Here is a 13840-nt window from a genome sequence, read left to right on the forward strand (position 1 = left end):
AAAAAATACTTATTAAGGATCCCTAAAATAAGAGTTTTTTGCAAAAATTAAGATCGTAATGGTCTTAGTAGAATTTTCTTACGATCGAATTAACATAAGATATTAAAAATCCATTTAATTAAATACTCCAAATAAATAATATTTATCAAATGGCTTGGTTACAAGAAGAATATTACTCATTTGTTGCTTTTGTTTTTATTTTTAAATGTCTTTATGTAACCAAATGTATACATTAATTAATTTTAGAAATTAAAACGTTTATTGTGCTAATTTAACAACTTTGTATTGCAAATATCATTATAATATATATATATAAGTAATTATTAACATTTCAGAATATTGTCATCATATAACCAGAAATGAATCCCATTTGATTGTTATACTTACTAACGTAAAATATTTAAAAAATGTTCTCAATAAATCACTTTATACAGTTTCCTAAAAATTGATTTTAATTGCTTCTCATTTGACCTTTTTAGGGTTCTTATTGGAAATGAGTTTTGAACGAGTGAAACGTGGTCTCGGAATCTTGGGTGAATTTGCACTTTGTCTGTTCGTCTGTTTGTGCCTTGTCTGTTAGAACTTTGAAATCCTATAACCATTAATATGTCTATACCGATAAGCATAAGTCTATGCCTATAACTAAATCTATCACAATAATGAAAATGACACTCATATTGATACGTTTTATGTATTTTTCAGAACATAATTTAATCATTATAGCGTGGCGTGACAGATATAAATTAACTAGCATTAATTTAATCTGATTAAAACAGAGACATCACACAGGTGTTTTCAAGGGCTAACTAATATTCAAACACACATACAGTAACATAATTTTTTAGCGTTTTTAGGGTTCCATACTCATAGGGTAAAAACCGAACCCTATTAATGTCACTCTGCTGTCTGTCTGTCTTTTAATATGAACTGTATTTAAACGACAAATACTAAAAAAAATACGATTTATAACAAAGTTTGTAAGCTGTGACCAAAACAAACGAACATTTTTTGAGTGTTTTCTTTCACGGTTTACTGCGATGTTCTAGCTCGGAAAATAAATATTTCATACACTCAAAATATGATGTTCATAATTATGTACCCTAAAAGAGTGAGACTCGCTCGAGAGCGAGCGACGGTTTTTTTACATGTGACTCAGATGGGTTTGTCTGATATTTTGCTGACGCCGCGAATTTTGATGAAACTTTCGTCACTATATTTCCGTAATTTAGTAGGCACATGTAGATTGTACTTAGAACTACCTATCAACTCATAACTTACATATATACCTACGTAGTACGGCGATAGTTTCTGAGTTAGGAGTACTGCATCATGATTCAAATAAAATTAAAAAATTTATGTGATTCGTATAGTTATTTACGTGTCACGCCATAGGTAATTACATTATTAGTAATACTTGAATTTATTATAATTAATGATTGACACGAAACTTGCACTCATTTTTCATTTACTTTCCTTTCCGCGGGTTGAGTAAAACACGAATTCGGTTATAAGTGGAGCTCAAAAAAAATGGAAGGGGATTCTAAAACTTTACTGCGGAAATATTGTCTTGAAAGCAGCGTGTTGGGGCTCAAATATTTCTATTTATATCCGGATCCCTTGTCCAGGTGCGTTATACAAGTATTTGTATACAGATAGATTGGTAACCTTAGTTATTGCTGATAGCCCAGTGACCTCAGTTTCCTATTGGGAGGGTCCAGGGTTCAATCCTGGGCACGTACCTTTAAGATAGGTCTCTCCGTCACTCGATCAATACAAACGTAATTCCAATTTCCTTTGAATATTAAGCAACCATAGTCCATTAAATTTTGCAGACATATTCTAGAAACTAATATCTATGCCTGTGGTTTTCCAGATTTCTGTTAAAATATTCGGTTTCAAAGTTACGCGGTCTAAAACATTCAAATACAAATCTTTGAGTTCTCTCCGTCACTTACTCCATACAATCGTAGCCCCAATTTCATTTAAATATTAAGAAACCAAAGTCCATGAAATTTTGCAGACATATTTAAGCAACTAATATCTGTGGCTGTGGTGTTTTAGATTCTTATAAAAATATGTAGTTTTAAAATTACAGGGGCTCAAAGATTTGCATGTGAATTTTTATGAACGCGTAACTCTGAAACCGAATATTTTAACGGAAATCTGGAAAACCACAGGCATAGATATTAAGTTCTCGGAACGTTTCTACAAAATTCTATTGAGTATGATTGGTTAGTATTCCAATGAGAGACGAACTACGTTTGTATGGAGCGAGTGACGGAGAGACCTCTCTTAAATGTGGATTTTTTCCAGATGCTTCTGGGCTATATCCCTCGTTCTAACTCTGTTCATGTCGTTCATATTGACTTTGTTCCTGTACAATCGGTTCGCGGAGATGCCAACGCGCATCTCCATCGAGAACCAGTACGCGCCCATACGCAACGTGTCCTACCCGGCCGTCACTGTGTGCTCGCCCAACCAGGTCACCCTCAGCGCTATGGAATATTTGGATAGGACCCTCGTGTGAGTAATGTTGTGACATCCTTTTCGCTTCGTCTCCTCCAGATAAGGATGGCAATAATGGTATGAAGTCTCAATTACTCAATAGGTTCGCAAGATTCAGCAAGAGCAGAAGCTCTAAGAGACAGCGTTGGCAAGGTTCTTAAGTCGTTACATTTAATAAGAACAATTAGCTAAGTAAAATAGCATACCTTGCGAAATTTAACTCATTCACTTGAAGTTTGCGCGTTCAAGATGCGACGTGACGATATTATTTTGGATGAATCAAAGCTTTTTAAAAGTTTAAGGCAAGATCGGAAAGACTTGCGATACTAGGATATACAAAAATCGCATCTTTCTAAGATTGATTGTGAAACAAAATGTTCGAGCCTTAAAAGTCCGCCTTTTTATTGGTTGTGTAATAAAATGTAAAAAGTAGCCTTTTATAACTAGTCCACATACAGTTGTCCCTTCTTATCAATCTTAGTATTTGTCTGTTTTCAGAGAAGGTATAATGACAGTTGATATGGGAGACTTTTTGCCACGACTATTGGGATTTTACGAACTCTTCGGCAATAGTAATACGGAGGAATTGATTGACTTTCAAAACATGCTAACGCTCAATAGGTATCATGTGAGTAAAAATATAATACTTACTTATGTCTATTTAATTAATTCATTCATTAATAGTAGATGTTGTGAAAGTAATAGTAGTAATATCTTTATGGGTCCAACACGTAGAGGCATTTGTAGAGGCTGCGAAGGCTACGAAACCTCTATGTGTGAGTTAAATACCGTCCTAGTACCTACTTATAATTATTGTGCAGTGCATTTGGTCTTTGGATAGGAAACAAATCCATCCCTTGAGAATGTACCTACTTTATTCCGTCTTTTTTTTAACACTTTTTTACTTACTATCTTCCTTGATTTTCTTGTTGTTCCTCAAAAACTTTTTAAAAACGACACGATTCAAATATCAACCAAAATAAATTTCACGTCTGAGCGTAAATCCGACTGATGACCAAATCAATCTAATTTTGCAAATCGGATAGACTAAGCGCGTTTTTTTATCAGTAAGGTTCTATCTCTATTATCTATATAATGTAACTATATGCTACTGTAATGGCCCGAACTAACGTTTACAAACTCTTGAATTTGATAGTAAATTCGCTTACCGAGTTTTAATGGCAAAAGTCTGAACCATTCTATGATAACAATTATAATCGATTTCGGGCTTTACCAGCATTCACTCAATAAATATTAGGTTTTATCAAAAATAAACGCAAAAGTTCGAATACGAACTTATCCAGAACGAAATCTGAGCCTTAAGAGCATTCCCACTCAGCGTCTTTCCTGTCATGAGTCATGACCCTTAGAGTCGGTCACTATAGGTAGGTACTTAGGTAGGTAGGTACAGTTACTTTTTCGAAAGGAGGTTTTAAACTCAAGGCATACCTAAGTACCTGTTTATTTTGTACATAAGTATTTTGTTTGCTTCTAGCTTTAGTTTTTTTTTGTACAACCTTATGTTAATGTTTATAGTTATCTATTGACATATTTAAAGAAGATCGGAGTCTTCTAATACCTACAGATGTAGTCTTACTATAGGTACCTACTCTTACAAGAAGACTCCAGATTGAAGGGTCCAACGTCGTTTATGATATTGAAATAAACTATTTGTATTTCATGTTATCGATCAGGCTCTACAAGTGCTGAGCTTGTTGCCGCAGAGTTGCGACGACTTCCTGAGGTTGTGCTATCTGAGAGGTCAACGCTATCCTAACTGCAAAGGTCTGTTCAGGCCGATACTAACGAAACACGGCATGTGCTGCATATTCAACAGCGTCTATCATTTCAATGAGAAAAGGTAAAGGACAGGCGAAAATCCTATGTGTCTACTGAAAAAATATACTTACCTTGTTCACGGCGCGCGTCGAGCTAATAGAGAAGACTGATGCCAGTTATTTCATGTACCTTGCACGATTAGTATCTTTTAACTGGGCTCTCTCCGTCACTTACTCCATACAATCGTAGTCCCAATTTCATTTGAATATTAAGCAACCAAAGTCCATGAAATTTTGCAGACATATTCTAGAAACTAATATCTGTGGCTGTGGTGTTTTAGATTTTTCTAAAAATATGTAGTTTTAAAATTACAGGGGCTCAAACATTTGTATGTGAATTTTTAAGACCGCGTAACTTTGAAACCGAATATTTTAACGAAAATCTGGAAAACCACAGGCATAGATATTAGTTCCCAGAACGTTTCTACAAAATTCCATTGAGTAGGTATGATTGGTAAGTATTCCAATGAGAGACGAACTACGTTTGTATGGAGCGAGTAACGGAGAGACCCCTCTTAAGCTATGTCTGTGACTCTACCACCGCTTCGAAAAGCTGAGAGGAGTCGACAGGAAACAGCAGTTGCTCTTTTGTTATTAAGCGTACCCATGTACCTATATCATAAATCAAAATTCAGTTTCAGGAACGAGAGGGTACCACATTTTGCACCACACACTGCATCTACGGGCGGTATTAACGACGCGTTGACCGTCGTCACAGATTATGATCCTGAAAATGCTCTAAGTGGGACACTTCTCATAGCTGGATCTATAAGGGTACAGAATTATTTTTATCATCCCTTGTCGTCCATTGACAGATGTTCTCTGGTGGACATCTAATAGGTCTCTTGTAACTTCCATACGCCACGGTCTTGCACCCTTGAAACCAGCCGCTCCCTGAGACTGGTTTGATGTACCTACTTACCTCTTTCTGATGACCATTCTTGGGACGTCAACAACAACTGCGCTCTTCTAATTGAAACTTCAACTTTGTAACCTATTGGCCTATATCGGTTAATCGGATCCTCCTTCGGATCTGGTCATTCTCGGTTTGATCATTTGGTCTCCTAGAGAAACTCCAAGCGTAGCTCTCTCCGTGCCCGCTGAGTAATTCTGAACTGTCTTATGAGGTACATAGTCATATAATTTCACGTACAACGGACGGCTACGCCTAAGTACGGAACTGAAACCCAGGAAGAGAGAGAGGTTCACAGTTATCGATCATGTCTCTGATCCATATTATATTCCGAATATCTTTAGGTACTAATAGTTCCTTACCTATATCTTATACGGATACTTTTACTGGCTATTATACTATTGAAAAGTAAATTAAAATTTAACATTTTAGAATATATGAATTTCCCCTTTTGTTCTAGACAATGTTTACGGAATCTCACGAATTCCCAGCGGACGACGAGACGAATCTGTTGCATGCATACTCGGAATCTTTTCACTCCATTCACGCAACTCAAACTTACTGCTCCGAGGACGTCACTGCCTTGCCTTATTGGAGGTGGGTAACTGAATATCATCATCGTCATCATCATCATGTACTCATAGCCAGCTCACTACTGAGCAAGGGTCTCCTCTCTGAACGAGAAGAGTTTGGTTATACCAAACAGTCCAAGTGCGGATTTCACACACCTTTGAGAACATTATCAAGAACTCGAAAACTTTTAGTTCAGAGTACGCTTAGGTACATGACGCTCATTACTGCTATTAGCGCCAAGCTGGCGCTTTAAAAACAGGTCAGCAATTGCAAGCCCTATTCTAAATCTAAAGGCTAGTAAAGTTAGGCTAAAGCTAATTATTAGTACCTGAAGAAATTCATGAAAGTCGTATATTTTCAGTCGTCAATGTTACTTTGAGGACGAGCAGATCCTGCCACACTTCGGCGAGTACCACAACTCGGACTGTGACCTGCTGTGCGTGGTGCGCGCCATCGAGCGCCTCTGCCACTGCACCATGCCCTACCTGCCCTACGTCAGGCTGTCTCGGGCCTGCAATGTCACTAACATCGACTGCATTGTGCAGGCTAAAAGTAAGATCTGCAGGTCCCCTACGAATAAGTACCTACCTAATACCTTTAATGTCCTTTAATTAAGTATTTTTCCTGTCATGTAGACAATAGGATTTTCACTTTTCCTCTACCTTTTATGAACGTATTGATAGACGCTGTTGAATATGCAGCACAGGCTGTGTTAATATCGGCTTGAACAGACTCTTATAATAGTGGTGCCCTCTCAGATAGCACAAATTCAGTAACTCGTCGCAACTCTGCTGCAAAAAACCCAGCATTTGAGTCTGGCAAAATGCTGGCAAACAATTTGAACATTGACGCGATTGGCTGGCGAATGTTGGGTGCACACGATTGGTTGATCCGTCAGCGCGGCATAATCATGAAAAGTCGACTCTTGCTTTCCGAATTCATCAACTTTTCGCCACTACGCCGCTATTTAAACCAGCAACTTATGCAAGCTTTTTGTATAATTTTCAGAGGATTTGTATAAATGGCACAACATTGAAACGTGTCATTGCTTGCGAGACTGTGTGTCCATGCGCTACCACGTCGATGTGACCATCGGGAACCTTATGGCGCTTCCACACATGACACACAAACCTTAGTAAGAAAACTGCATAATATAATATATTTTTTTTGTTTAAATAAGTACCTATTATTTTGGTGACCTCCCTAGGACACCGCATAATATTTCTTGCACCAAATAGGGTGGGAAATCATCCCGAATGGGATATAAAGGCAACTTTAATTTTTAAATTCGCTCAGATGCATTCTAGGAATAGAGGTTTCAGTCGCTGCTAGCTTCCCTAGACATAACGCTAAGCAATTTTAGCAAACTGTTATGTTAGTCCTGATAATTCACTTAGGGCGCCGAGTTTACTCGGACTAGCGCTGCCTATGCCGTGTCGAAGCCAACTTAGTTACTTGGTATTAAATTATTATAAGACTTAGCGATTGGTAGTTCCTTCTAAGTATGTAGGAGCGTTTCCTAGCAAATAATCTGTAAATCTTAATGTACTTGCCTATACTTACTATTGTATTCATCTATTCAAAAGCTCATGTAAAACTTGATTTGAATAAAAGAAGTTTCTTTAATTCTGTTCCATAATATTTCAAGGTTTTTTAATTTTCAGTTCAGGTCTACAGTTCAACAAGAGCACGTCCGCTATGAACTTCTTCTTCCGCAACTCGGTGCACGTGAAGCAGAAGCAGGAGACGGTCACGTCGCTCATAACTATAGCATGTGAGTAGAGATCAAAAGTGAATGAAAAAGTGAATATTCATATAATGCCAGCCCGTCCATAAATTACGAAGCCTGACCGGACAGCCCCTTTCCTGAAGACTTGCGCCTTGCAGTATCGGAAAGACGGCCAGAAAAGGCAGCTGGTTTTAGTCCGTAGGTCACCGAGAGAACCTCTGTGAAGTCGGGCATGTCAATTGACATCCATGAAGATTTCCTCCTGCCCAAGAAAAAGAAGCCCGTCATTAAAGCTCACTCAATGTGAGTTAGGTACTCACAAATTAGTCGTAGAGTATGTATCGACTAATTTGTGAGTAGCTCACGTCAAATTTATTATTTTGACAAATTTCTTAAACTGAAAACTATTAAGTAAAGATTTTTATATAAGCCTGTAGAGATGATACTGCCATTGGCGCTACAAATTAGGCTTATGGTATTCTAATGGCATAAGCCTAGTTCGATTCGTTTACGAATTGCGAAAAACCAAATTAAAAAGAATTTCGCGGGCAGATCCGTGTCATATACCTAAACACTAGAATTCAGTCAAGATAGGGGTTTCTTTAGACAACGATTGAGACGATATATGTGTCATACACAAGTCACAACCTTATGCATTGCATAAAGGCATATGACACATATGTTGTTTGAATCGTTCTCTAAAAAAAGCCACTATCTTGACTATGAATTTCAGTGTCAATATCTAATTTTTTCCATTTTCAGCGAATCTAGGCGGCGTGTTTGGACTGTGCCTAGGCTGCAGCATGATCAGCGTACTGGAAATAATCTTTTACATCTACTACGCTATCAGAAATAAGATAAAGCACATAAGGGCACGTAAGAATAAGGTTGGCTTTATACAACCGAAGAGCGCCAACAAAAAGATGAAAACTTTCAGGAATTTTGACAGCAAGAAATTCAATATAACAGCGATAGACAAAGAATATTACTTGAGGGAATAATAATTAGGCACTTAGTAAATTATTATTATATGTATAGATAATAATTCTTTTTATGTAATATTATGCTTATGTAAAATAAAAATTTGCATTTTAAAAATTTTTGTTTGTTTCGTTTTAAGGTTGATTATAAACCAACAGTTTGGATTTCATTTTATTTAAGGTTGTAGGGTAGGTGGTAAATTAAAAACGCTAGATCGGGTGTACGTAAACAAATCTATATATTCTGATTTACATATATAATTTACTACATCTGGCGGTATAGAACAATACAATAATAAATTGTATCAAATATAATATTGCTTTGCTAATAATTTCCACATGAAAAAATACAAAAGTATACTACGATTGCGTTACGAAAAAATCTTCTAGAAAAAATTACATCTCTCTTAATTTACTATTAGAATCTAAAATGTTCATATTATGCTTATGACGTTACATCGGCGATTATTATTTATTTATTTATTTATTATTATATAAAAGTTCTTTCTCATTCATCATAATGGCCGGCACGGACTATAATAATATGTTGGTAATGGTAAAATAAACATAGATCAAACCAAAAAATAAGGAAATTACTTTGTAAAGGCGATATAAGCATCAGAATTTACTAAGTTGAGAAAGACAGATAGAAAGATATTTGGATGTAGCGTAAGCAAGATAACACCACAGCACTTTATTGCGCTTAGTATTTCGTTTATTTATCTCCCTCACTCATTAAGGGCTAAAGGCAATTTTGTTCCTCTTTTTGGTTTGATCTACACAAACAAAATAATAAAATTATATTCATTAAATAAATACTCCGCATTCCTCTGCATCTAACCAATAATACTTTTTCGGAAACGGCGGTTTAACCTAATCCTAAATTAACGACATAAATCAATATTTGGCTTAGATTTTAATTAAAACTACAATAAAGCACATAAAGTAATAATTTGGTCTAAGTTATGCGTATTACAGTTAAAGGGTTAAGTGCTCTTAGCCTAATTATTGCCTTACTCTAATTCGGTCTTATAAACAAAACATTACATCTTTGCACTAACAAATACTTCCTACATATTTTAGTCTTAAGTCCAAAATGTATTAAGGCTTTATTAATCTTAGACTTCAGAGTAAGGAGCGTTAATGCGAAGCTGTAAATAAGTTTATTCATGAGACCGATATTGTTTTATGCCAGCGTTCACCATCGGTACAAAAACTACAATACAAACAACTCTCAACCCATGCCTCTAGCAAAAACAAAAAATCGTATCTATTCATGGTAATAATCTGCACTAATTTTGAATATAGAACCTAAAGTAAGATCAATAAAAAAATCGATCACAATTACAAGACAATTTTGTTCTATTTCATTTAGTTATTTAGTTTCTTATTTTCTTTAACATGTTTTTATAATGCAAATATTCTAAAGGACTAAATTTACAATCTATCTAAATTTTAATCACGTTTTAAATTGACATTCAATTAAAAACAAATTTTTTCAATAGTTGAGTCTGAGATATTTCAAGTACCTATGTAAAAAAGTGATATTCATTCCATGAGCGATTCTTCAAATTTCAATGATATTGTAAAATTAAAAAAAAAAAAAAACATCACATTGTCTGTGGAACCTGCATCGATGCTAATTTTTTTAATATTTGGGACGAGGCAATGAGTACACAATTAAAAATGATCGCCTCACTAGAGCGCGCATCACTGGACGTATATCACAAGAATTTCTTATACAATAATTTTACACTACCATTACCTAATCCAATGGAACGGTATGACATTACATCGACATTGAGCTAACTTAAATTCAATATATTAATTACACTAAATCGGGGTGACTTTGCTTTTCCATGTAACTTTGACAGTCAAACAAAAAAATGTTTTTTTTTAATCTTAGCTAATAGGTTTACAAACTAATATAAATGCTTCAATTAACCAACCAAGAACAAGTTTCCACCAAAGAAGTATTCAGTCGACCAATCAGATTTTTAAAAGATGACGCGATAATTTTTTCAGGTCAGCTATTAAGTCTGACTGGTCGACTGAACACATCTCCTCTCCGCTTCGCTTCAGTGGAAACCGGGCCTAAAGCTTGTGCTAGGAGTAGACCTTGACCCTCCCTTTCCAGCCGGCTTTCTGGCCGGAACCTTTAAACATTGTGGTGTTGAAGCTTTATTTAATGGTGTTAATTTTTCGGAATGATCTTAAAACAGGATAGAAGTATTTATCGGTGATCTAGAAAAAAAAACCTTTTTCTGTTGACTGTCAAAGTTGCAGAGACAAGCAAAGTTAACCCGATTGACGGTATACCATTAAGTAATATTGCTTGGTTAGTCTATGGTTAACTAAGTAATTATTGTATTTCCTGAGAGTAGACGTAGCGGATGGCACACGGTTTACATTATGACGGGACGCGTCGGGGGTAGTTGATAAATATTGTGCCGTAATGTACAGGTGACGTCACGAAACTTGAGACTTGATATTAGAACTTAGCATATGAAAAATTCAAATGATCTTTTTAATATAAAAATTAAATTACGCCATGTTGTCGACGAATCACCCTTTTGAAAATTATTGACGGTTAAATGTCCGGTTCGCTAATTTGATCAATGAAGATCAGCGTTGGGAGAAATTGGGGGATAGAGAATCGACTTTCCATTCATATATTGGCACTTCTAAGTTCTAACTACCTCGTGTAAAAGCAAATATTTTTAACCAATAACTATTTTTAACTATTTTAATTGACTATTTGAATATTTTTCAATGTAATTGACTACAATCACACAAAATTGTAGGCAAATCATACAAAAATCTACACTCGACATTCAAGTCTACAACTTAGGTGACGCCAACTGCATTAATATGCGTAAAAGAGATCTTTTACATACATTTTAATATAAAATACAACTAGTCTAGCCTCGCTAGATTATTTAAGCACAACTCGAAACAATAATCCCTGAAATGCTTCAAATAAAACTCTGTTTTATTTTCACGTTTTTTTTAAACATCACAATTCTTTTATTTACTGTGAAATACAAACTATTTATATAAAATATATTCTCCGTTAGAATACTAGAACAGCTTAGATATCAATTGACTTTTGTAGAACGTTACGCTATGATTAAAGACTACCGAGTTTTACAGAGCTTCCATCGAACAGCCAACACTCTAAAAATTCTGATAGTCTATACAATTACTTGAGCTTAGATCTTTTACATACATAAAAACAGACCGCGACGGTCAAAATACCAATTGAACGCAAAACTTTAGAGCGTTGGCTGAAATGTCGACAAGTAATAATATAAATAAATACAAAGCACGTTATGAGCAAGTATGTTACGTTGGGCCCCCGGTAAATAGCCGGCGGGGGCCCGGGAGACAAAGATAGCACGATAGAAAATGAGAAAGAATAAATAGCGTAGTCTTTACACGTTACGAACTAGGTTCGGGTCACGTCTGACGTGGGGCCCGACGGCCAAGGCACGCGAGTAGGGGACTGAGGCCCCCTACGCCAGGGGGACTAGAAATGGAAATAGTGTGGCCAGATTAAATAATTTAATAATTTACATAGTTTGAACTACCAAATACTGTCTATAGATTCGGCAACACTAATTCCAAAATCCAAATATTGTAGCGCCAAGCAAACGTATCGCGACTGTTTCGCCTTACAAGTAAATTCATTAACTAAAATAAATATTTAGTTAATAAAGTGTTAATTAAAAAAAAATGTATTGTGATATACTGCGACTGACTGGTCGTGATACTTTCAGCCTTAGAAAAGTTATGCGACGAACTAATCGCGATAATTTTGCTATAACTTACGTAGCGCGACTGTTTATCGCCATACTCTTGCTTTAACGAGAAGCGTCTATTGGAGGTTGACTTTATGATGTAGTGCGACCGACTCGTCGCGATACTTCAAAGCCGCGCTGCTACAGAGTTTGCTCGAGGTCACCCAAGAGGTCGAGGGGCTCGAACAGAGGGCAGACGGCGGTGAGGTGGTCTCAGAGACTCACGAGGCTGTTGTGCGCGTCGGGGGATGAGAGGTCGGGTGCGGAGCGCTGTTGTTGAGCGCACGGGTGCGGGTGCGGGTGCGGATGCGGGTGTGGGTGCGGATACACGGGGGTGAGCCCCGTGCCGCCCTCCATTATGCTGTCGAAGTTGAAGGGGATGCCGTTGCTGGGGGTGCTGATTTCAATGCCGGGGATTTTGTTACTGTTGCCCAAGGCTTTGTTGTTGTGTATCTGCAATGTAAAAGGTTACATTGTAGCTTTTATTGAAAGTAGTTTTGTACAGAAACGGTATGCCCCCATACAACAAAGTATATAGAAAATTTATAACCGGCATGTCTTAGCAGAAATTCTGACGTACACGTTTGACGAGTACAATAAATCCAGAAACTCCTCATCTCCCCTCTACAAATACCTTGATTATTATAAAAATTCAGCTTACCTGTGCGGGAGTTAGGGGTACGGGCACCTGCAGGAAGTTGGGTCTGTTGGGGCGAACAGGCGGAGTGTCCAAAGAGGACGCGCTTGTCACCACCGCGGGGTTGGCCGCCGACAGCATTATTCTATAACAATACAATAATAAATTAAATAAATAAATATTTTTTTTATTTCAGATTATGTCATTATAGTTTATAAATAGATTTACCTAATTTGAAAGCTACTATTTATCACTAAATTTAAAAATCAGCTAACTAAAGAAACACTACTTGGTTTTTCAACCACAGGTCTCGTTATAGGTCAAACAGATTTTATTGGGTTGGGTTGGAAGGGACTAATTTTCTTGTGTTTTATGTGTGAATTAAAAATTTCGTATTATAACAACAAAACAAAATAGATATTTGTACAATAAGCGACCTTATTACTAAAATAGCGATCTCTTCCAGGCAACCTTAGGGTAGAAAATATAATAAAAATTAAAGAAAGCGGAAGGAGTAACAGTATCTATCCAAAATAGTGAAGAAACGCAATATTTCGCAGCGGTAATAAAATAGTAATGTTTCTTTGGTCTAATATCAGAAATATGATAGGACGAAAAGGAACAAGAAAAAACGGCACAAAATAGATGAATTTTGAATCTTCAAGTGATTCTTACACATTTAACGTCAACTTTTGTAGTTACTAAATATCGAAAAGTTTAATAGAGAGATCTTCAAGTAATTTTTAGGTGAAGAAAGGTAAATTAGTTAATTTTTTTAAACACATTGCAGTTTCCGAAATGGACGTTGAAATAAACGATGGATACAATCGTGCAAATCCGTAAACCGCTGACAGATCTTCTTGAT

The 13840-nt window shown here is 36.3% G+C and overlaps 2 protein-coding genes across 4 annotated transcripts in view; one reads left to right on the forward strand and one right to left on the reverse strand.

Moving 5' to 3' along the window:
• Window positions 1-2317: 2317 nt before the first annotated feature.
• On the forward strand, window positions 2318-7665 carry LOC123875045 (sodium channel protein Nach-like). Its single transcript, XM_045920697.1, has 8 exons — window positions 2318-2523; window positions 3004-3133; window positions 4200-4366; window positions 4979-5117; window positions 5717-5853; window positions 6191-6381; window positions 6838-6964; window positions 7494-7665. Exons 1-8 carry the CDS (start codon window positions 2351-2353, stop codon window positions 7609-7611), a joined length of 1182 nt encoding a protein of 393 aa, XP_045776653.1. The 5' UTR covers window positions 2318-2350; the 3' UTR covers window positions 7612-7665.
• Window positions 7666-8753: 1088 nt separating this feature from the next.
• LOC123875039 (transcription factor kayak) overlaps window positions 8754-13840 on the reverse strand; it is a 56324-nt gene continuing 51237 nt past the window's right edge. For all 3 annotated transcript variants that reach the window (XM_045920687.1, XM_045920688.1, XM_045920689.1), the window contains exons 5-6: window positions 13000-13120; window positions 8754-12791 (exon numbers count right to left, since the gene is read on the reverse strand). In XM_045920687.1, coding sequence (XP_045776643.1) covers window positions 12552-12791; window positions 13000-13120 — 361 coding nt within the window. In that variant the 3' untranslated portion in view covers window positions 8754-12551. The remainder of the gene's footprint in view (window positions 12792-12999; window positions 13121-13840) is intronic.

The sequence above is a fragment of the Maniola jurtina genome, chromosome 19 (assembly GCF_905333055.1).
Source record: "Maniola jurtina chromosome 19, ilManJurt1.1, whole genome shotgun sequence".
NCBI classification, from domain to species: domain Eukaryota; kingdom Metazoa; phylum Arthropoda; class Insecta; order Lepidoptera; family Nymphalidae; genus Maniola; species Maniola jurtina.

Bases quoted from the DNA above. Each gene is read 5' to 3' on its own strand.
- LOC123875045 (XM_045920697.1), top strand. From the start codon at position 2,351: ATGTCGTTCATATTGACTTTGTTCCTGTACAATCGGTTCGCGGAGATG. The intron at 3,134-4,199 runs GTGAGTAAAAAT...GTTATCGATCAG, and splicing joins TAACGCTCAATAGGTATCAT to GCTCTACAAGTGCTGAGCTT. The intron at 5,118-5,716 runs GTACAGAATTAT...CTTTTGTTCTAG, and splicing joins TCATAGCTGGATCTATAAGG to ACAATGTTTACGGAATCTCA.